This window comes from Sarcophilus harrisii, chromosome X (genome assembly GCF_902635505.1).
Source record: "Sarcophilus harrisii chromosome X, mSarHar1.11, whole genome shotgun sequence".
In the NCBI taxonomy this organism is placed as follows: Eukaryota; Metazoa; Chordata; class Mammalia; order Dasyuromorphia; family Dasyuridae; genus Sarcophilus; species Sarcophilus harrisii.
In genome coordinates this window covers 72,526,190-72,547,690 of record NC_045432.1, presented here as the reverse complement: position 1 = coordinate 72,547,690, position 21,501 = coordinate 72,526,190, and the positions used below count along the sequence as shown (strand labels likewise).

Sequence of the window (21,501 nt, the reverse complement as noted above, 5' to 3'; positions counted from 1 at the left end):
GCATCTGGACACTTATCTTAAAGAGGAAGTGCTTCATTTGCGGTGTGACCCTTCCTGTCTCTACGTGGATAGACCACATAGTAGTTTTACTTGCCATTATCTTCATCTTCATTGTTTTTCCTCTATCACTTTCTGGGCTGCTCTAGTTGGCCCTTTGAACACCTCTGCTTCAGCTTTGCTCTCACCACTGGACGATTACTTTAGCACTTGGGTATCTCCACATTTTACCAAGGGCAAAGTTGTTTTTACCATGATGCCCACAAGTCTGTCAAGGTTTGGAAATCGTTAAGCTGGAAGAAATTTCTTGTTCTGTATAGAAGCAAAATGTGGCTTTTTGCAGAGATCAGAGCTTGCCTTTTGCTATTTTTTTGAGATGGTACAGAGTGCTTCCTCTTTCTGTTGTTCTTTATCTTGTCAGCTGTTGTCATTTCATCAAATTCTGAGCTCTATTCCCTTGGCACAGTTCTAAAAGCATTTCTTCAAGCACTTTGAAAAGGTGGCAGGCATCTAACTGCGCTGTCTAGCTTTTGTTCTTCACAGCACAGTAGAGCGAAAACACTCACAAGCCAACTTCTCTTCCTGAGGTGTAGGAATCATTTTTGGTGATGTTCCTTCTAGTGTGAGAAGTGAAGGACATGCCACTCAACTAAGTACTACCTCAATCTTGGTCTAGCCAATTCCACACACGTCACTCTAAGTCTGCTTTCTTTTATAGTAAGTTTTTCAATAAGAGCATATTCAAGCAGCCAGATCTGGCTCATCATGCACAGCCCAATCCATTATTTCAAGATGTCAGACTTTTATGTAAGTTGTCCAAATCTACCTCTGGTCAAGGGGACTGTGGGTGGAGAACTCGGTGCTCAGAGAATGGTCCAGTCAACACAATGCTGACCCTCAGGAGGAAAGTCCTCGAATATTCCTTTTGGAGAAGGAAAGGTTTCTTTAATGGCAAGGCTTGATAAGTAATCTGCACTGAAATCAACCACTGATAAATGTCGTATGGCCCAAATCGGAAGTTGTTCCCATTTGAGGGATCATCAAATCCCTTCTTACAAATGAGGGACTGGCATGGAGATCTTGGGGAGAGAGGCATCAGGCTCTGAAAAGCCAGTAAGTTCTGTTTAAAAAGTAAAGTAAAAAACAAGTGAGAAAGATTCTGGATTGGAGCTAGAGCTATCATACTTCTCATATATACACACAATCTTTAAAAATGACTAGGAAAACTTTGTTTCCTTTTTTTTAAGATACCAAGAGACCATGTACCCGCAAAGGCACAAAAACAAACTCAACGAGTTTTCCCCCCCAAGATTTGAATGGTAGTAAAAGGGGAACACTACTCAGCAAAATCTGATAAACACGTTCTTTTTGTATAATACTGAAGCTGTTTTGAACAGATCAGTGCGAAAAAAAGAAAACCTTCAAGAGAATCAGTCTGAAAAGTAAATGGTTAGTCTAATTGCCTCTGCACTTAAATCCTGGCACTGTGCACAGTATGCTGGTTCTTGAGACTTCTAGGAAGTCAGACAGCTTGAAGCAGAAAGTCCCTGATGGATAATCTTGATCGGGTTATCCACATGGCCTCCTCCCTGCTCCATATCGAGGGTCCAAGTGGCTACTGCCGCTGCCACCACTGCCTCTTATATTCAGCAGCGTGCTGGAGCCTCGTATCAGGGACGAGGCTCACTCTCGGCCATGTCTCACTGTGGCCGAGTTACGTGTCAATGTTAGCCGATTCAATGATGCTTCCCATTATCTGTACTAAGCTCTCCTTCAGAAATGCAACTTATACGTAATTCATTATACAAAAACATCTTTAAAAGTCCACCACATAACAGAAACCTCACTATATATAGTCTGGAGGGAAGCAAATGGGAGCGACTGGCTGGGGGGGAGGGGGACAGAGACAGAGACTTGGGGGAGGGGGAGAATTAAATGCCTACTAGTCATTAAAATAGTTTCACTAAGGAAGTGAAGAATAAACTCTTGATTAAAAAAAAGTCATCTATCCCAAATCCTTTCTCAGTCACTGAAGGCTCTCTTAAGCACTCTTTTCCTATTCTTGTCGACGGTAATCTGTTAGAAATCCAATAAGAGAAAATCGAATTGAGGCATGGCAATGTTTTGCCATCAAGGAAGGCTACTTGGTAAGCTTCACTTGTCCTAAGCTCAAAATGATTCTGAAATGCTAGTCTCTGACAGCTTGTCATCAGGCTGGGTGATGGGTGCTGGGGGATTGTCAGCAACATTGAGGCTGCTCTGCATGAAAAGGTGAAGGCCGTGCAGATTTTCCAAAAGGAGATAGTCCAAATACCAGTTCCATTTCTTTTTCTGTAGGCAGAGAAAAAACACAGTAACTAAATGCTCTTTTTTTAAGGTGTATAAACTTTATTTTTTTCCTTTTATACTTTTGAATACTATTATTTTAAAATATCCTGAACCTAATTCCAAATAAGCTGAACATGTTTAGATACTAAGTTGAGGAGGAAATGAGATTTGCACATGTAGCTGCCCATCAGAAGAGCAGAGGGGCCTTCCAGATATAGACTAAACTTCATGTGCTATTTTCCAAGCTGGCAGCTTTGCTTCTGCTGTCTATTCCCCTTCCTTCCATTTTCTTCTGGGAATTTTTTAATGATTCAATGGTCTCTTTTTCTTTCCCTTCCACCCCCTGACTCCTTTTTGGTGCCCTCTCACCGCCTCACCAAATTAGAAGGAAAAAAACCTGCTGCAGAGCCCAGCAAAGCAAATGCCCTTCGTAGCCACATCCCAAAGCGTTTGGCTCACTCTACGTTCTCGGCAGGAGGTGGGGGGGCCCACCACCTCATTGCTCCTCTCCAGTCAGGGGCGTTGGCTACACTCAGCAGTTCTCAAGTCTTTCTTAGGTTTTTTGTTTTTTAACAACATCATTGGCATTGTATGAATTATTCTCCATTTTCCCCTCACTTGGTGCTAGGTATTTTTACCAGTCCTTAAGATATGTATGCATAATAAAATCAAGTCACAGATGGGCCGGATTCACTGGAACAAAGTTACTATGAAGCGGCCAGCCAAATACAGCAGAGTGAGATGCATGTTAGATATGTTCCCCAATCTCTAAGAACTTAGGGGCTAAAACAGCCCATCCAGATGCAGACACCTGTACAAGCAGGAGATGACCATAAAGCACCGAGACCTGGGCAGTTTCTGTAATCTTACACAAAGGTGCACAAGGTGAGAAATGGAAGATACCAGTAACAAAAGTCAAACTACTGCATAGCTGCACAATTTGTATATACAAATGCCAAAAAACGCATTAGATTACCAAGGAGAAAGTTTTGTAAACTATAAAGTACCCAAAAGAATGACAAGTAGTTGGGGCAGCTAGGTGGTGCAGTGGATAGAGCACCAGCCCTGAAGTCAGGAGGACCTGAGTTCAAATCTGGGGTGTGACCCCAGGCAAGTCACTTAACCCCAATTGTCTCAGGAAAAAAAGAAAGAAAAATGTGTGTGCACTGGCCACGAAAAGCAGATTTTTCAAAGACCTCTTAAAATTAATCAATTGAGTGGATAACTTTTCCTTTAACGGACTGATATTTTTTCAAAGACCTCTTAAAATTAATCAATTGAGTAGATAATTTTTCCTTTAACCGACTGATACTAAAGCATGCCTTTTGATTGTTGGCAGAAAGGCGGTGAGTTAGAGGTATGAGGAAAACCATACGGTGTCAGACATGGTGTGGGTGTTTTGCTTAACTGTACTTATAACTCGATTTATTATTACACGACAATCTCCTTGTGGGTGAAGAAGCAGGGTATGAGATATGAGGGAGAGGGAGATACTGGGCGGATAATTGAGAAGCAACAGCAACCTTTAGAAAAAATCAGCAAAACATTTTTAAGAGATCTCTGAAAGAGCTAATATGATTATAATTTAAAATTTTCTTCAGTATTTACCTGAATGAAATTCAAAGAAAATTCATTTTCTGATGGCCATCCCTTAAAGAAAAAACAAGCCTTGTTAGTTAAATCACAGGAAAATCAATTGAGGCTTCTCCAAATTTTGAACAACTTAAAAACCACCAAAGATCTAGAGTAAAGAAATTGAAAAAGGGATGAAAATAGCATCTGTTTTCAGATTCTGCTACACTATCAAAAGTTTATGCTCATGCTTTCCTTTATTAAGATGACGAATTCAATGTGACATCCACATTACAAGATCTAAAAGAGATCACTATAGCATTTAAAAAAAAAAGAAAATTGCTTCTCAAGCTATCGTTTGTTTTAGCTGCTCGGACATTAACTGCAGCTTTTTGTAGTTTTACATCCCCTCCACATTCTGAAGACAAGCTGACGGAGAGATATGCTAGACAAAAAATGGCCGCTACCACCTTTATTGTGACTGTGTGAAAGCAGAGGTCGGCACGAGCCGGGCGGGAGCTGAGCAGGTATCAGATGAGTATTTGGTGACAAAGCTCCGGGACAGTGAAGCTACTCAGGCTGCCCAATTAGGTTCAGCACAGATTTCTATCACAGCAGCCAGGGTATTCTTTTCCTCCTTCCTGACTGATTTTCTATTGAAATTCCTAAAACAGCCTTTCCAACTTCTTTTCTCAAGCCTTTCATGCCATCCCTTCCTGCTCTCCTTCACCCAAACTTTACTGAGAAGAAGCCAGTCCACTACAAATGGCCACTTTTCTACATCTTAATCCCCCTCTCCCCCCCTTAACATCATCCTCTATTTTCTCCTCCATTAGTCTGATGAAAAGGCAGCACTTGTTGTCAAGGCCAACCCTTTGACCTGCACACTCGATCCTATTACCTTTCCATGCCTGCTGCCATTATAACTCCCTCTCTTTAATTTTCTATCTTTCCTAGGTTTATTTTCTGATCCATACAAAAAAGCCTACATCACTTTAATCTTTAAAAAACCTTCACTCGACCCTTTTATCCCTTCCATCTTCTCTTACTTTATTTCTATATACCTCTTTTCTCTTTCAGAGCTGAAGTCTTAGAAAAAAAAAATTATCTATATTGCCCCTACTTCCTTTCCTTACTCCTCAACCCTCTGCAATTTTCTTTCCATTTGTACCACTTGACATGAAACTGTTCTCTCCAAGGTCATCAATAACCTACTAACTGCCAAATCTAATGGCTTTTTCTTAACTCTCATCATTCTTGATTGAACTCTAGCACTCATTCCCACTCTCTGTCTCTCTCTCTCTTATAGATTGTCTCGGGTCTCTGTCTCTTGGATAGTCTCAGTGTTTGGGGGCCTTCACTCTCTCCAGATTCTCCCCCTGTATCTTTTTATCATTTATATCCCATTCCTTAACTGCGGGGGGACCCCAGGGCTCTGTCCTGGACCTGCTCTCTCTTGATGAACTAATCAGCACCCACTGGCTTATTATCTCTACACAGATGTTTCTCAGATCAAGCTCTAGTCTGCGCCATGATTTCTTGCCCCACCTCCCCAAATGACTCTTGAATATTTCAAATGGATGTCATAGAAGAGAACTCCTTAGATTTTTACAAAAACCAGCTCTATTTCTGAACTTCTTTGTCTCCATCAATTGCCAAGTCTTGTCCTTTTGAGTATCTTGTTCTCTCTGCTAACACAGCTCTTCCCCATCTCTCACCTGGAGCTATTACAGGAGTCCCCTAACTGGCCTCCCAAACAGGCCCTCTCTTCAATCCACTGTCTACATGGTTGTCAGTCGTGTTCCTAAAGCAAAGATCTAATCATGTCAGCCTGTGAAACTCAAATCGCAGTAATTCCCAGCTGCCAGAACAAAGAGAAATTTTGTTTTGGCACGTAAAGTACTTGCCAAGACACCTTTCTAGAATCACTTTCCATCCCTCACCTTTCTGCATTTACCAGTCTAGCCAAAGTGGGCTGCTTTGCTCTTTCCTCACCTAGAACACTCTATCTCCTAACCTTTGTTGCCTCTGCCCTGCCCTCCATCCTCATGGTCATCTCTTCAACTCTCTGGTTCCCTTTAGTGCTCAATTTAAGTACCACCTACTTAAAGCATGAGACCTTTCATAGTTGCGTCCCTCTCCTTTCTTCCTCTACTCCCTCCCAGCTGCTAATGTCCCATTTCCACTGAATTACTATGTATTTATATGGTATATACTTCATTTTTTCTCTCCCACATACAGAGGCACAGAAGTCTTCCTTGACATTCAGTACCTTAAAGGTAGAGACTGCTAGCGCTTTTGTTGCTGTATCCCTAGCACCTAGCATAATGCTTGGCACACAGTAAGAGCTTATTAAATGATTGTAGATCATTAAATAGGGGGCCTGGAACAACAAAGTCTTCAGAAACATAGATCCCTCCCAAATTTGAACAAGTCCCACTGCTTGCTGGTGAGGTGACTAATTTTTGGAAGCTTTGAAAAATTAATTAACCAAGCTGTTCCACTAAGTTTTGTACAGAAAAGCTAGTTAACTTGGTCCATCTCCAGGGATTATTCAAGGCTGATTAAAAAGTACCAAAATTAAATTAACAGGAGCCCCTATTAATAAAGCCGCACACCTTTTATACCGCCCCTAGAATTAAGACATTTAGATGCTAAGTTCTGGGTGACTGAAATTCAAAGGCAACTCTCTTAAAAGACTGATTAGTATTAAGGCCTAATATTTTCTTAGCCCATACAAAAGCATCTGTTGACTACTGCAAAAAGTAGGTTTCCCATTTGTTACAGAACAGTGCCCTCTGGTGCTGGAAAAAAGCATTAGCCACTGTAACCACCTAACACTGCTTCCTTAAACATATTAAACTTCAACTTGATTTTCCAGGAAAAAAAAAAAAAACCCACCAAACCAAAAGTCTGTTTGCCTACAACTCAAAATGGTACTTTTTTTACTGATCTATTTTATTCTGTCAGATCGTTTCTAACTCTTCAAATTACGTTTTCCCCTCTCCCCAGATATATTCCCAATCACAGCTCTGTAAAACCCAGGGGTATAATTGTGACAGGTACATGTACGTTCCTTTCCACTTTTGTTAACAGAAAGTAAAGACTCGCTTCTTTCAGCCTGGCTACTACGGCACCAGCACTGACCTGTATGAGTCCTCAAATGGGCTCCTTTTTACCGTGGTGTTTGCTTTACAAGTGACCGTTTTCATCACTGTATATGTCATTCTTTGATTTGCATTTCTACACCTGGTACTGTGGGACCCAAGTTTGCCCATATTTCTCTGAATTCTTCATAACTGTCAGGCCTTACGACACGCCGGCATTTCATTTCATTCATTTCCAATGCATTTAGCCATCTATGAGTTACTTGGTATATACCATTTATCGTCAGTGTTTTGTGAGCACAAAGCACATCCCTGCTACTTTAGATGGTGCCTGACAGGTGACATCGGGAACTAAGCTAGAGGGAACCAAGAGGAAAAGTGGGCAGAATTGGCCAGGTCATTACTGTCCTGGAGAAATCATGGAAGGGCCTTATGTAAGTACTCTTATTTACCTAAGGGCCTGTGAGGAAGGCAGAGCTACCATGGTTTAGGAGAAAGAGCACTGGTATTTCAGAGATCTGGGTTCTAGACTCAATGTGGCCACTAACTAAGTGGTTGGGTGTACCTGGGCAAAGCAATAGAATCACAGGATTTATAACCAGAAAGGGTCGGGGGGGGGGGGGGGGGGGGGGGGGGGGGGGGGGGCGCGGAGTTGTTGGTCATCTACTTAAACCTTTTGTTTTACTGACAAGGAAAATTAGGCCCAAGAAGTCAAATGACTTGCTCAAAATTCTAAGGGAAGTAGCAGAACCAGGATTCACAGCAAAGATCCTGCAAAGAGGCTCTCTCCAACCTGGGGCTGGTGGCTCATTTCTTAAGTGAGAGGGCTGAGCTAAAAAAATCTCTCAGCCCCTTTGAACTCTTGAGAAGCCCTCATTTCCCAGTCTCGGGCAGGCTATCAGCAACAGGGCCCTCAAATCGGTGGCCTGGGCCTCTTACTCTGTTGTGCTGACCCCTGAAAGTCCCTGGCTTTTTTACATTTAATTCTGTGTGTATTTCAATGACTAAGAACTGTGGAGAATACCAAAGCAAAAGAATACTGGGGGAGATCAAAGAGAAGGGGAAAACTGCGCACTCACTTCAGCCTCTGGGTCTAGGTTTGCTTGGAAGTGGGGTCTTTGTAGCCTAAGACCTACAATCTGGTGACTTCCCTTGAGCTAGACTAGAGTCTAGACAGCTAGATTAGAGGAATTCAAAGGAGAATAAAATCATCAGGAATGATCAAGGAAAGCTGCATGGAGGCAGAGTGGCAAAGAAGACAGTGAGATGGGGGACATTTCAAGGCAGACAAACATAAGAGTGAAACATTTCTGCAGCCACTTCCAAAATGGGCTTCGTGCTATACCTGAAAGGAACAAATCCCTCACATTATTCTCTATTCTAAACCTAGACCCCTGAGGGTTCTTACCGCCATGGGGGTCCCAATCTCTCAAAGGTATCCCATTTTAATAAAGGATATTGTTGACGAAGCAATAGAGTATGAGATAGTGAGGAGCGAGAAAATGTTTTCAAGACACCACAAAGCAAGTAATCCAGGATGTGCTTTTACCTGAAGCAGAAAGTAGACGGAATAAGGCTGTAAGGCTGGATGATTAATTAGATTTAAACTCTTCTTAATTTCCTTTATTTTCGTTTTTTCTAGGATCTCAGGCTCTATGTAAAGATAGTGGCCTTTGTCCAAGGATGTGGATGTCCAGAGGCAGTCCACCAAGGAGGTCACATAATCATTAAACTCTTGGTATGCTTTGTTGAACTTCAGTCTTTCCTAAGGGGACAGGGGAAAAAAGCTCATCAACCAGGTTGTGAGAATCAGCTTTCACCCTCCCTTCCAAACACACCTGTCACCCTATACATCTAGGACACTTAATAAGGTCACACTTGTCACCTCAGTCACGATAAGAGATTTGATGGCACCAATCTACCTTCGCTTCCTGGTGCAGCAATTCATTTTCCTTGGCAGCAGTCAAGTTGACACGATACCTAACAGAAACAACAAAATGCAACGGAATTGGAAAACCAAAATGCTGATGGTAACATGGATGAATGCTGGTAATGGCACACAGGCACCCGGTTGGTTAACATTTTTTCCCTTCCTGGTCTGAGACTGCTACACTCCTCGGGAGGATCAGACATGAGCTTAAGTTCAAAGGCAATCTGACGGCTGGTCCTGACACATTCTTTATCTACTTTATTAGGAGAAGAAAAAGTGTGGCCTTCTTTAGGGAAGGGAACAACACTGCCATCAGATGGGGAGTACTGGGACTCTTGTGGAGCTCCCCGTTTCAAATAATGAGCTATCTAGTATTTGATTTTCTAAAAGAAAAATTTAAGTTTAAATGAAAGAACAGGAAGCCACTCTACATGATGCTGACCTTTCCCTTCCCCATCTCTCCCCAAATAGTCAAAACAGTATTTTTTTTTGTGGTAGCAAAAAAAGTGCAAACAAAGTAGAGGCCTACTGACTGAGGAATGGCTAAACAGAATGTGACATATGAGAATTACATGTGGTAATGGCACAGTAGTGTGCCGTCAGGAAAAGAAAAAAACCAAAGAATTCAGAACAGCATGGGAATACTAAGTTCTGATGCTGAGCAAACTAAATCAGATCCAAGAAAACAGTATATACCGTGAAATAATGAAATAAAGCAAGCAAGCAAGCAAGCAAAAACCCAATAATGTCCAAACTCATCCTCAAAGACTTGAGGAAATGTACTCCCATCTGTTCTTGGCTGAAATAGAGAACTGTGGGTTGGGGTGCGATGGGTTTCTCAAGTGCATTTTCTCCCTTTTTCTTTTTTATTATTTGTGATAATGGATGGTTCTCTAGGTAGGGCAGGAAGAAGCTACTATTCAGAAACAAAGGTGATATAAAAACAAAAAGATATCAATAAAAATATATTAAAAAAAAAGTTCAAGTACTGCTGCTCAGCAAAAAAATACACAACTTGCCAAGGCTTTCAGAGCGCATTTATCCATCCCAAAGCCAGCACCGACGCTATAAGATATCAGTGGCAGCAGCATCCCATGCTGGACAACCATATCCCAGAGAATAGCATTCTTTTTCCCTGATTAAAAAGACCCCAGCAGAAAGCAAACAGAAATCATGAATAGATTATCAGATACATCAAGATGGAATTGCCTTTAGAGTTTGGAAAAGGCCACATACCTGTACATGATATAACAGAGATGGTTCAGGGTGATGGTATCTGAGGTGATTAGTGCTGGATAGAAGACCCCAGGTGGAAACATCACCACTAATGGAAGGCCGTAATTGAGATACATGTCAGATACCTTTAGGGAACAAAGATACAATCAGATGATACTCTCTAGTTCTTAATCGAGTATAACAAAAAGAGCATCTGCATAAAAGTGTTTACTCATTGTTTATTACTACATATATATGTATGTATGTATATTCCTGAGGCAATTGGGATTAAGTGTCTTGCCCAGGGTCACACAGCTAGGAAGTGTTAAGTGTCTGAGGCCAGATTTGAACTCAGGTCCTCCTGACTTCAGGGCTAGTGCTCTATCCACTGTGCCACCGAGCTGCCCCTGTTTATTACAATATTACAAGTAATTATTCCAATAGGTCAGAAGTCAACAATCTTCATAGGCAAAATAGGAATCTATAAACCTTCTCTCTCACCTAATAATTTTCTATTATATTCTAATAAATTTCTATTTGACTGGTCAATAGTTAGGCTAAGGAACTGTTCTCAGAAGGCTAAATAACAAGTTACCTGAGAGGCTAGTGATAACAGAAGAGTGACACATAGTAAGTAATCCATTCTAGTACATGTTAACAACTAGCTAGTCTGATGCATTAGAAAACAAATGAGACCAAAGACGAGATTACTTCTCCTGAAGAAACGGATTCCAGAAAAGACTGGAAACATGCCAATGCTGCCTGTGGGGAAGACACGTTATGACTGCAAGGGGCGAGATGTCATTGAGTGGGAAGGCTCTAAAACAAGAATACTTAAAACTAAGAGAACTTAGAATCTGAATAAGGAAAAATGGCCGTTGGCAAATATATCCCATATTTGCTAAGGATCAATCCTGTGGCAAGAAAAGATATCCATTTCCCTTTTAATTTCCATGAAATAAATAATTCTTCAGAAGTATATTCCATTAAAAATTTCAACTGGTTTAAATCATGTTCGTATGAGCCATCACCACCCGGAACAAGCGATTGCAGAGAAACACTTAAATAACAGACCATCGAAACACACAGACACGATGAGAAATAATCACAGGGAACAGGATGCTTACTGTCTCAAAGAAATCCAAAATAAAGTGTAACAAGAAACTATTGTAATCCTCCAAGCGCAGGGCAATCGTGGACAGCCATCCCACATAGTAGATCAGCTCAGACACAGAGTTCAGGGCAATAATGGTAATGTCCCTATAATCAGAAAAGCAAGCAATTCACACACAGGCGTTCCCCAAACTCTAACTCCCAAGCTGTTCTGTAGAGAATGGGACAAAAGTCGGTATGTGCCAGTTTACAAAACTTTCTTGTTGGTACTCCAGAGTTTGGTACTCCTATATAGGGCAAACATAAGGAGCACACTCCATGAAAGACCTTCCAATAAGTCTTTAGGACACACCCTGGGAACTGAGTGTTCTTAACTCAGGATGACAAAGAGGGGACGAGAAGTTCCCATCATCCCAAGCTATCGACTCTGTTGAGTCAACCTGCGATCTGGATAGCCCCTGAGCACATTGGTAATACTTGCTAAGCACTCATCACCAACATGCAACAATCATGCAGACTATGGCCGTAAGAGGCTGGAAACTAAATACCCAAGAAAGTAGCTCTGGATCCCAAACCAGGAAATGGGAGAAGAGAGCATAAATATATGCTATGATGCACTAAAACAAGGAATGGAACTGAAGGATACAGAAAGTAAACTATGAACAGTTTAATTTAACAAAGATTCAAACGAATGGAGAATTACTTTTGGCCACAGCGGCAGGCAGCATACAGTGGGAGATGATTTATCTCAGAGTCGGAAAGGCTTGGGGCTCGGGTCTCTGCCACCTTGGATACAGACTGCCTGTCTGGCCCTAAACAAGTCACCTAGCTCACTGCAGTAGTCCAAGTGATCCCCAAAGATGCCAAGTTGCACTAGTAAGCTTCTCAACATCAAGGAAATCCGAGGCAGCTCCAGCGGGCCACCATCACCATCCACCCTCACGCATCCTACATCAACGTTATATAAAGTCCAAAGCAACGACAACAAATTTCAACGACAACAAAAAGAAGGTTACTGCAACCTTTTCGCTTCACTTCCTAAGTTACGAAGCTGTCAAGACCTTCACTCAAACTGACCTGGATGTGGCAGGTACTTCAAAAGTGATTTAGTCTGGTCTTTGGCTTCTCTCTTCCTGCTGAGGATCAGAAACTAGAATGTTCTGCATTCTTCTCAAGCCGACCAATTTCGGTTTTGAAAACAAAGCATGGCTAGTCTTCTATTTAGACCAAATTGGTTGAGATTAAAGTGGAAGATGGAAACGGCATGGCAAAGTGCAGTTAACACAGGAAGGTGAGCCTGTACAAAACACCACAGTGCCAAAGGTGTCCGTGCAGGTGCTAAGTAGTGCCCAAATGAGCTCCAGATAGAAGACTTTTGGCAAAGCCCTACAAGAGGCTCCACCAGGTCCCTCCGGGAAGTTCTACTCGAGTGCCATCTCCCTGACAGAAGAGAGACCTCAACAATCCCAATTCCAAGGCCATTAGTCCATAAGTGGCATTCCCTCTGCGGGGAATGGGAAGGATGCTCACAGGATCCCAGAAGACTTTAGCTAAAAGGACAAACCTATTTCACGTAACAAAATCTCAAAAATCTCTTTCTATTACCTGGAGAATTAAGCATATCCCAGGTAATACTTGCTATTCTCAGTGAGCAAATTAAAGAGGCTATGACCAAAATAAGGCAGAACAACAGCCAGAATGGCCTGGAGGGTCTTCTATAACCAGAATTGAGTTTATTCACACTGGCCTAACCCAATGGAAATGAAGAACCAGTGCAAGTCAGTGTGATCCTAGGCTTTTAACTTGATTGTCACAGAACTTTAACATCATTTAAGACTAAAAGAAGCACTGTTTCTTTATGTAATAGGAACAACAAAAGTAACTTATGCCAAAAGACTGTAGGGCAAGACGGGAAACTGCTGGGAAAACATATTTACAATGTATCACTAAGCAACTCGAAGCCTTGGGCACCAATCCTGGCTGGGGACAGTCAGACCTCCCTCCCTCAATCTCCAGCATCCCTTCTGGTGGGTCGGGGAAAGACTTACAGACAAGTGCCGTGTGTGGGATTCTTGTTGACCTCTGAAGTATGCCATAACAGCCAGTTCTGCACCAGTTTTTTCAGGCTATAAAGAACACTGCACTGAAGGACAAAAAGAAAAGAACCTGTTACCCACAATGCTCTGCTCCACCGTGCCACCTCACCTGGGCAGGCTGAGCACAACGATCAACCATCTGAACACCCAGGAAAACCCCTCTCCCAAGACAATTCTTCCTACGACATCTCCCTGACAATATGCTCATTGAACAAACTAAGGGCTATCAGCCGCTGTTCAAATCTTTCTAGTTTATGGGGAATGTTCAAAACTTCTAAGGAGAATCCTGTTCATTCAAGAGCTCTGGCTGACAGAAATTGGTCTCCCTGTAACCCTGAGCCAGTGGTCTTAGCTCTCCCTTATTCAGACGAGTAACATCCACCCTCCTTTCCCTTTGTTAGAAGATCAAATTTTGATCAAGCCTTCTGTGCTCTCACTGCAATGGGCAGTCCCACCCTAGGAACACTTTTTACTTTCTCTTCACTTGTTTCAGAGGGTTAGTTTTTGTTTCTTTTCCACCTTGAACAAATTACTTCTCTGCCCTTGAAGGCAGTTTTATGCTTGTGAGCCTGGACAGTGCTGAGCTATTCACGATCATTTGGACAGCCCTTTATGATTTTACTAGGTGCTGTCCCCACGAGCATCCCATGAAGTAGAGCCTCTGAGTGGTTTCAAGTCAGTATTACCAGTCTGCTGGAGCTAAACAATTTCTAACTCTGTAACAAGCCTGGTGGGAAGTCTCTCTGCACAGAGTTGGGTTGGCCACTGAACCAGAGATATCCCATACATCCCTGGGTCCCTATTCCAGGGTTGTCCTTATGATGAATGCAGCCTCAATTTTAGATGAAGATTCTGGCAAAAGGGAATGTATGAAGTGGGTACAATTCTTAAGAAGGACACTTCTCCCCAGTGTATGGATGATGGATATAAGAAGGATCAGCGGTAGCATTGTTGTTGTCATTTTTGACATTGTGGGAATCTCTTCTTTCAAAGCAGACCACAACCTCTCTCTGCCTTAATAGGTTTGAGGGAGTTGTCAGAGAGATTAAATGATTGATCCCACAACTTGTAATTTTCAGAGGCAGGGTGTGACCCCCAGTTTTCCCGACTCCAAGCCTCTCCGCCAGCTGCCTCTCCCAAAACCCATTCATGAGTACAAAAAATGGTAAGAGTGTAATTGTATGTGAGAGTTGTTAAATTTCACTGCACTCCTAAGGTTTATTTTTTAAGTGAGAAAATAGCATGGACTCCCAGGTGAAGTGATTACTTAACAATCTAGAAATGTCTAAATATGTATTTTTCTCTCATTGTTATGACTGGAACTATAATGTAGAAATCCAACCCTGAAATTCCCACTCCATGACTGCTTTCCGAGTTCATGAGAAAGCACTATAGTGTTGTCCAAAGAACACTGAAGGGAGTAGGAGCGCCTCGGTTTATAGCTGTGTGTCAATGACTTCACCTTTGATTGATTATATGATAAAGACAATTTGCATACCTCCCCGGGAATTCTCCAATGCTTTTTTTACAGCATGAAGCCGCTCTTGGGCTTTCCAAGATTGTGCAAACCCTGGCAAAGGCTACCTGATAAATATAATGAATGAATGCTACATCTATGTGGCTAGCATAGCATCACACAGGACAGGGGATACAGAGATGGCACAGATCCCTCTCAGACACAATCAGATCATAACTGCTTTGGGAAAGTACTGCCACATGTTGTTGAATAACACCTAGAAAAGTAAGAGCCAATGAATTTTCATTAAAGTTGTTGTTGGGGATATTGGTGCAGGGGTGGGGGATAGGGCTGTTTGGGAAGGGTTGTTTTTAAAAAGAAAAAGCTAAAGGGGACCTAACCTCAAAGAGACTTATGAGAGGGCAATGACCAACGAATTTTTCATTTATTTCTGTTAATTTTTTCACCTCGGGTATGCTCGGTGATAAAGGTTTTTAACTTAAGATTATATTCTTTAATGCTCCAAGTCATTATTAATCAGAGAAATGCAAATTAAGACAACTCTGCGATGCCACTACACACCTGTCAGACTGGCTAGAATGACAGGCAAAGATAATGTGGAATATTGGAGGGGATGTGGGAAAACTGGGACACTGATAATATTGTTGGTGGAATTGTGAATACATCCAACCATTCTGGAGAGCACTTTGGAACTATGCTCAAAAAGTTATCAAACTGTGCATACCCTTTGATCCAGCAGTGCTTCTACTGGGCTTATATCCCAGAGATCTTAAAGAAAGGAAAGAGACCTGTATGGGTGAAAATGTTTGTGGCAGCCCTCTTGGTAGTGGCCAGAAACTGGAAACAGAATGGATGTCCATCAGTTGGAGAATAAATTGTGGTACATGAATATTATGGAATATTATTGTTCGGTAAGAAATGACCAACAGGATGATTTCAGAAAGGCCCGGAGAGACTTACACGAACTGATGGTGACTGAAATGAGCAGGACCAGGAGATCATTATATACTTCGACAACAATACTATATGATGACCAATTCTGATGGACGTGGCCATCTTCAGCAATGAGATGAACCAAATCAGTTCCAATGGAGCAGGAATGAACTGAACCAGCGCCATACACCCAGGGAAAGAACTCTGGGAGATGACTAAGAACCATTACAATGAATTCCCAATCCCCATATTTTTGCCCACCTGCATTTTTGATTTCCTTCACAGGCTAAGTGTACAATATTTCAGAATCTGATTCTTTTTGTACAGCAAAATAACGGTTTGGTCATGTATACTTATTGTGTATCTAATTTATATTTTAATATATTTAACATCTACTGGTCATCTTGCCATCTGGGGGAGGGGGTAGGGGAAAGAGGGGAAAAATTGGAACAAGAGGTTTGGCAATTGTCAATGCTGAAAAATTACCCATGCATATATAACTTGTAAATAAAAAGCTATTAAAATTAAAAACAAAACAAAACAAAAAAGATTATATTCTTTAATGGGTATTCTCATTTAATTATCAGTCTTTATTCAAGTGTCACATCCCCCCTCCTTCCACCTGCACTCTTTACTGCTTGTGTAGTTACTTACCATGAGCATTCTGAATTAGCTGAAGACCTTTTCCTCTATGGGTCCTAGCACCCAGCAAAAGGCCCAGCAGAGACAAGGTGCTCAAGCACTGCTTGCTAATGGCTATGCAGTTTTATTTGATACACACACACACACACACACACACCTTCTCCAAGAGAATCTAGTTCTGGGGCACATGGAGTACCAAAAATCCAAGTACTGTGTGTGCTATACAAAAGGAAGGTTTTACAAAATTTGGCACGGGAATGTTTTTCACTGTCACTGAATTAGTCACTGAGAAGAATATTCAGAACTGAAGTGGTCATGTGAAAAAGTACAATCTTAAGAATGAAGCCCATTAAAGACCCTTCGATCCAGCAGTGGGATCACTCTAATGGGCCTGTATCCCAAAAAGATCATAAAAAAGGAAAAAAGACCCATATGGGCAACATGTGGTAACAGCCCTTGTTATAGTGGCCAGGAACTGGAAACTGAGTGGATGCCCATCAATTGGAGAATGGCTGAATAAATTGTGGTATATGAATGTGATGGAATATTGTTGTTCTGTAAGAAAAGACCAGCAGGAGGATTTCAGAAAGGCCTGGAGAGACTTACACGAACTGATGCTGAGTGAAATGAGCAGGACCAGGAAATCACTGTACTTGGCAACAGCAAAATTATGTGATGATCAACTCTGATGGACGTGGCTCTTTTTAACAATGAGGTGATTCAGGCCAATTCCAATAGACTTATGATAGAAAATGTCATCCACATCCAGAGAGAGAATTATGGAGACTGAATGCTGAATAAAGCAGAGCATTTTCATCTTTTTTGTTGTTTGCTTGCTTTTTTTATTCTCACTTTTTTCCCCTTTCTGATCTGATTTTTCATGTGCAGCGTGATAAATGTGGAACTATGTTCAGAAGAGTTGCACATGTTTAACCTATATTGGATTTCTTGCTACCTAGGGCAGGGGGATGAAGGGAAGGGAGGGAGAAAAATCTGGAACACAATGTTTTGTAAGGGTGAATGTTAAAAATTATCTTTGCATGTATTTTGACAATAAAAAGTTATTATTAAAAAAAAAAAAGAATGAAACCCCAAAGAGAAAATAACATACATACTCAATAGAGGTAAAGAAATATATCTTATCCTACAGAAAAAAATAGGAGGGGAATGGGATATAGGAAGGGAGGAGGTTGACAAAAGAGAGGGCATATTGGGGGAGGGAGTAGTCAGTACCAAAACACTTTTGAGGAGGGACAGGGTGAAAGGAGAGAATAAATGGAAGAAAATACAATTAGCAAGAGTAATTGTAAAACAATTTTGGAAGCAAATTTCTCTGATTTCTCAAACAGAGGGAACTGAGTCAAATTTATTTAAAAAAAAAAAAAAAAAGAGCCATGCCCCAATTGAGAAAGGATCAAAAGAGATGATTTGTGCCCAAAAGGCTATAAATTCATGCATATCCTTTCACCTAACAACACTACTACTGGACACTAATGCCAAAAGAGATTTTGGAGGGGGATAAAAAAAGGAAAATGATCTATATGTTCAAAAAATAATCATAGCAACTGCAAAGGGTAAAAAAACTAGAAATTGAGGGGATGCCCATCAATTGGGGAAAATTCAAAAGTGAAATGTACCATATACAAAGTAATAGCAATGTTCTGGGATGACCAGTTCTAAATGACTTTGTTACTTTCATTAGTACAATTATCCACGACTACTCAGAAAGACTTCTGAAAAATCCTATCCATACCTAGATAAGGAACTGACTGTGTCTGAATACAGATTGTAGCATTCTCTCTTTTTAATGTAATTTTTTTTGAGGGTTTTTATTTTCATTGTTTTCTTTCACAACTTGCCTTTTATAGGAATGTTTTGCAAAACTTCACATGTGGATTCTTAATTGTGGGTGGGGAGAAAGGAGAAAATCTAGAACTCAAAAATTTAAAAAAAACAAAAGTAAAAAATTTTGTTTTGAATGTAACCAGGGAAAGATATTAAGTAAATAAACAAAAAAGGAGTGAGCCCTAAGAAGACAAAGAATGCAATGGGGAAACCGAGGCAATCGGAAGAAACGCAAAGGGAGTCAGATAAGGAATAAAGAAGACACCATGTGGATTAGACCAGAATTCCAGAGAAACACACAATAGAAGTATTTTTGAGGAAAGCCCAAATCTAAGTTAGAGTGACAGATACAAAGAGAATCTCATTCCCTATACAATGCTAAGCCAGCACCTTTGTTTTTTCCTCTGTGTTGCTAATAAGAAGATAAAAGAGGAAGGAGTCAAGTCTCCACACATATGTACCCAATGCTCTGAAAAGAGGCATCATCTACACTGTAAGGTAGACTTAGTTTGGAACTCCACATGACTGGCAATAAGACAAAATCAAAAAGCAGATCATTTTACCTTATGATAAAGGGATGACGTAAAGAAGATCGGAGCCAAGGATTTATAGAGAAGTGGCTTGATTTCTAAAGAAAAAGCATTCAAAGGGTTAGTCACCTTTCCATAAGTATCACTGGACATTTTTACAGAGGAGCTCCCTATTTTCTTGTTACTTACCAGAGAATTTCCCCAGGGGAATCCAACTGAGAAGCTGCAGGTATTCTGTCCGGCAAGAGATGCCATCCCACAAAGGAAGGCTCTTATACAGGAACATTTCGCTGGAAGGAAAGCCCTCCTGGAACACAATCAAAGGTCAGAACCTCTTTGACCACAAACGGTAATGAGGCAGCAGTTTAAAAAGGAAAAGCTGCAAAGAGCTGGAGGGAGTAAGGCACAGCAAGATGGGCTCAGCCCAAAGGAGACAAAGAAAAAAGGCCCAAGGAGGCAGACTTTCAGCTGGACCTGGACAAGGCCGGGAGAAACATCTTCGCTCGTTTGTTTAATCGTATTTGGTTAATGCTAAGAGATTGATTTAGGATTTAACTCCTCATTTTGTATGTTTGTCCTTGTTTATGGTTAACTTTAGGAGAAAACTTTTGGGGGGCAAAAAAATCCTGCCTTGCCTTTGTGGTGAGCCCAAGGAGCAGCTTGTTCCCTGGCCTACTTCCATGCCTCCCAGACAGTGAATCCCGGTGGTCCGCCATCTTCCTCTGTGCCTAGGGCATCTATCCTCTCATAGACGGCTTAGTCCAGATGGTTGCTAGGTCCCTTTTGTGATCCTGTTACAAAAGAGCTCCTCTGTTCAGCGTTACTGACCCGTGGGCTTTGTTTGGGGTAGTCCCTAGAAAGCCACAGAACATGACACTTCCCTAATTCAAGTGGAAGGAAAGAAGTGGAAGGGGCCAGTCTAAATTATCTCTAGAGAAAAGCCTCAATTAGAGAACATTTTCCAAATAAATGTAAATTTAGTACTTTTCAGATCCTATATAGTAACTTCTCTGCAAATGAAATGTTTCCGGCAGCTCTCTGTGCCTAAAATAGGTGATCACAAGTAAGGCAGACGTCTCCAAACCCCAACTTGTGGTGCCCCTCCACTTTCTATTCGCTTTGTTTAGATATGGACATTGCTGCCTCCCCTTCCAAGAGGATGGAAGCTCCTTGAGGGTAGGGAAGGGAGTGAGTGTTCATAGAGCTCTCATTAGTGCTCTCTAGGCACTGTGCTAAGTGCATTACAAGCAGCATCTTGTTCGATCCTCATAACCACCCTGGGAAGTAGGTGCTTTTATGATCCCCGTTTTACGGCTGAGGAAACTGAAGTAGAAAGCAGTGATGTGACTTGCCCAAGGTCACAAAGCTAATAAGCTGCTCAGGGATAAAGTAGTTTTCCTATCTGTGTCCCTGAGGCTCCAGGCAGAAAAAGATCAGGATTGCAAAGAGCATTTCTTGGATCTAGAGCACACCCTAGTGAAGAAAGTTCCTCTTCTCAGGGCAAGGCCTCACTTCCTCTGCAACACCAAGCCCTGCGGAGTTGCCTGGATGTGACTTCCTCAGAGGCAGGCCCCAAACCTATGCCTTCCTGGCTTCAAGGTCTCTATCTCCAAGGCCACTTGGCCCCAAAACACTTCAAAAACCAAACATTCAAGGGTTTGCTGACTGAGTGGATGATCTCGCTTTCACAATCCCCTTACCAAATCCTTTCTGTCATCATCTAATCATTTTCAACCTTGTCTCTTTGTGAACCCATTTGGGATTTTCTTGGCAGAGATACTAAAGGGCTTTGCTATTTCCTTCTCCAGCTCATCTAACAGATGAGCAAAGCGAGGCAAAAAGGACAAAGTGCCTCACCCAGGGTTATACAACTCGTCAGTATCTGAGGCTGGTTTTGAACTCGGGAAAGTGATTCTTCCCAGCTCCAGACCTGGCATTCTATCCACTGCCACGCCACCTGGCTGCCCTACCAAATCCCTACGATATAATATAGTTTTTTTTAAAAAGGCCAACTCTGGAAAAAAAATCTTCTAATTAGACTCAGTCCAGATGCAATGACAACAAATTACCTATTTTTTTAAAATTGAACAGTTAGTTCCTTTTTTATTATTAAAAAACTAAACAATGCTTTAAAAAGAGAAAATGCCATTCTGATGCTAGGGACATGTGATTTCTCTCCTCACAAACACGTCTCTTAGTTACACAGACAATTTTTAGTGTTTATTTGCACAGCACTGATCATTACTTTAATTCAAAATATTGAAAATATGAAATTAAAACACATACACACATCATCCATGTGTGCACACGTATCATTAGATTGTTTCGAGAACACGCCATCTGCCTTTAACAAATTACACGTGAATCTAACCTTTACTGTGTATAAAAAGTTGCCACAGAACTCAGAGGGCGTCATGGAAACCCCACAAACACCTAGAAAAACTACAGGACTCCAGAAAGAAGCCAGTTCTCACCTGTAAGAAACACTGTGCGCTGATGATAATGTCCAGAAAGTTCTTGAACTCTTCTTCAGATGTGCAATGACTGACTTTGTACCATGCGCATCCTAGATCAGGAAATCACAAATGAGGCATCTGGTTACAGAAGGAAAACTCACCAAAGGCAAAGCTCAACTGCAAACGCTCAGGGCCCCAGCACGCCAAGTCTGAGGTGGCTGGTCCACTGAGCACGGGCTAGTCTGGCACAGGCTCAGCTG

General features: G+C 41.5%; 1 protein-coding gene across 1 annotated transcript in view; it reads right to left on the bottom strand.

Annotated features, from left to right (window-relative positions):
* Positions 1–390: 390 nt before the first annotated feature.
* CENPI (centromere protein I) overlaps positions 391–21,501 on the bottom strand; it is a 49,578-nt gene continuing 28,467 nt past the window's right edge. The window contains exons 12-21 of the mRNA XM_031944948.1: positions 21,260–21,351; positions 18,975–19,092; positions 18,819–18,883; positions 13,311–13,405; positions 11,277–11,409; positions 10,171–10,295; positions 8,927–8,984; positions 8,554–8,769; positions 3,934–3,975; positions 391–2,328 (exon numbers count right to left, since the gene is read on the bottom strand). Coding sequence (XP_031800808.1) covers positions 2,167–2,328; positions 3,934–3,975; positions 8,554–8,769; positions 8,927–8,984; positions 10,171–10,295; positions 11,277–11,409; positions 13,311–13,405; positions 18,819–18,883; positions 18,975–19,092; positions 21,260–21,351 — 1,106 coding nt within the window. The 3' untranslated portion in view covers positions 391–2,166. The remainder of the gene's footprint in view (positions 2,329–3,933; positions 3,976–8,553; positions 8,770–8,926; positions 8,985–10,170; positions 10,296–11,276; positions 11,410–13,310; positions 13,406–18,818; positions 18,884–18,974; positions 19,093–21,259; positions 21,352–21,501) is intronic.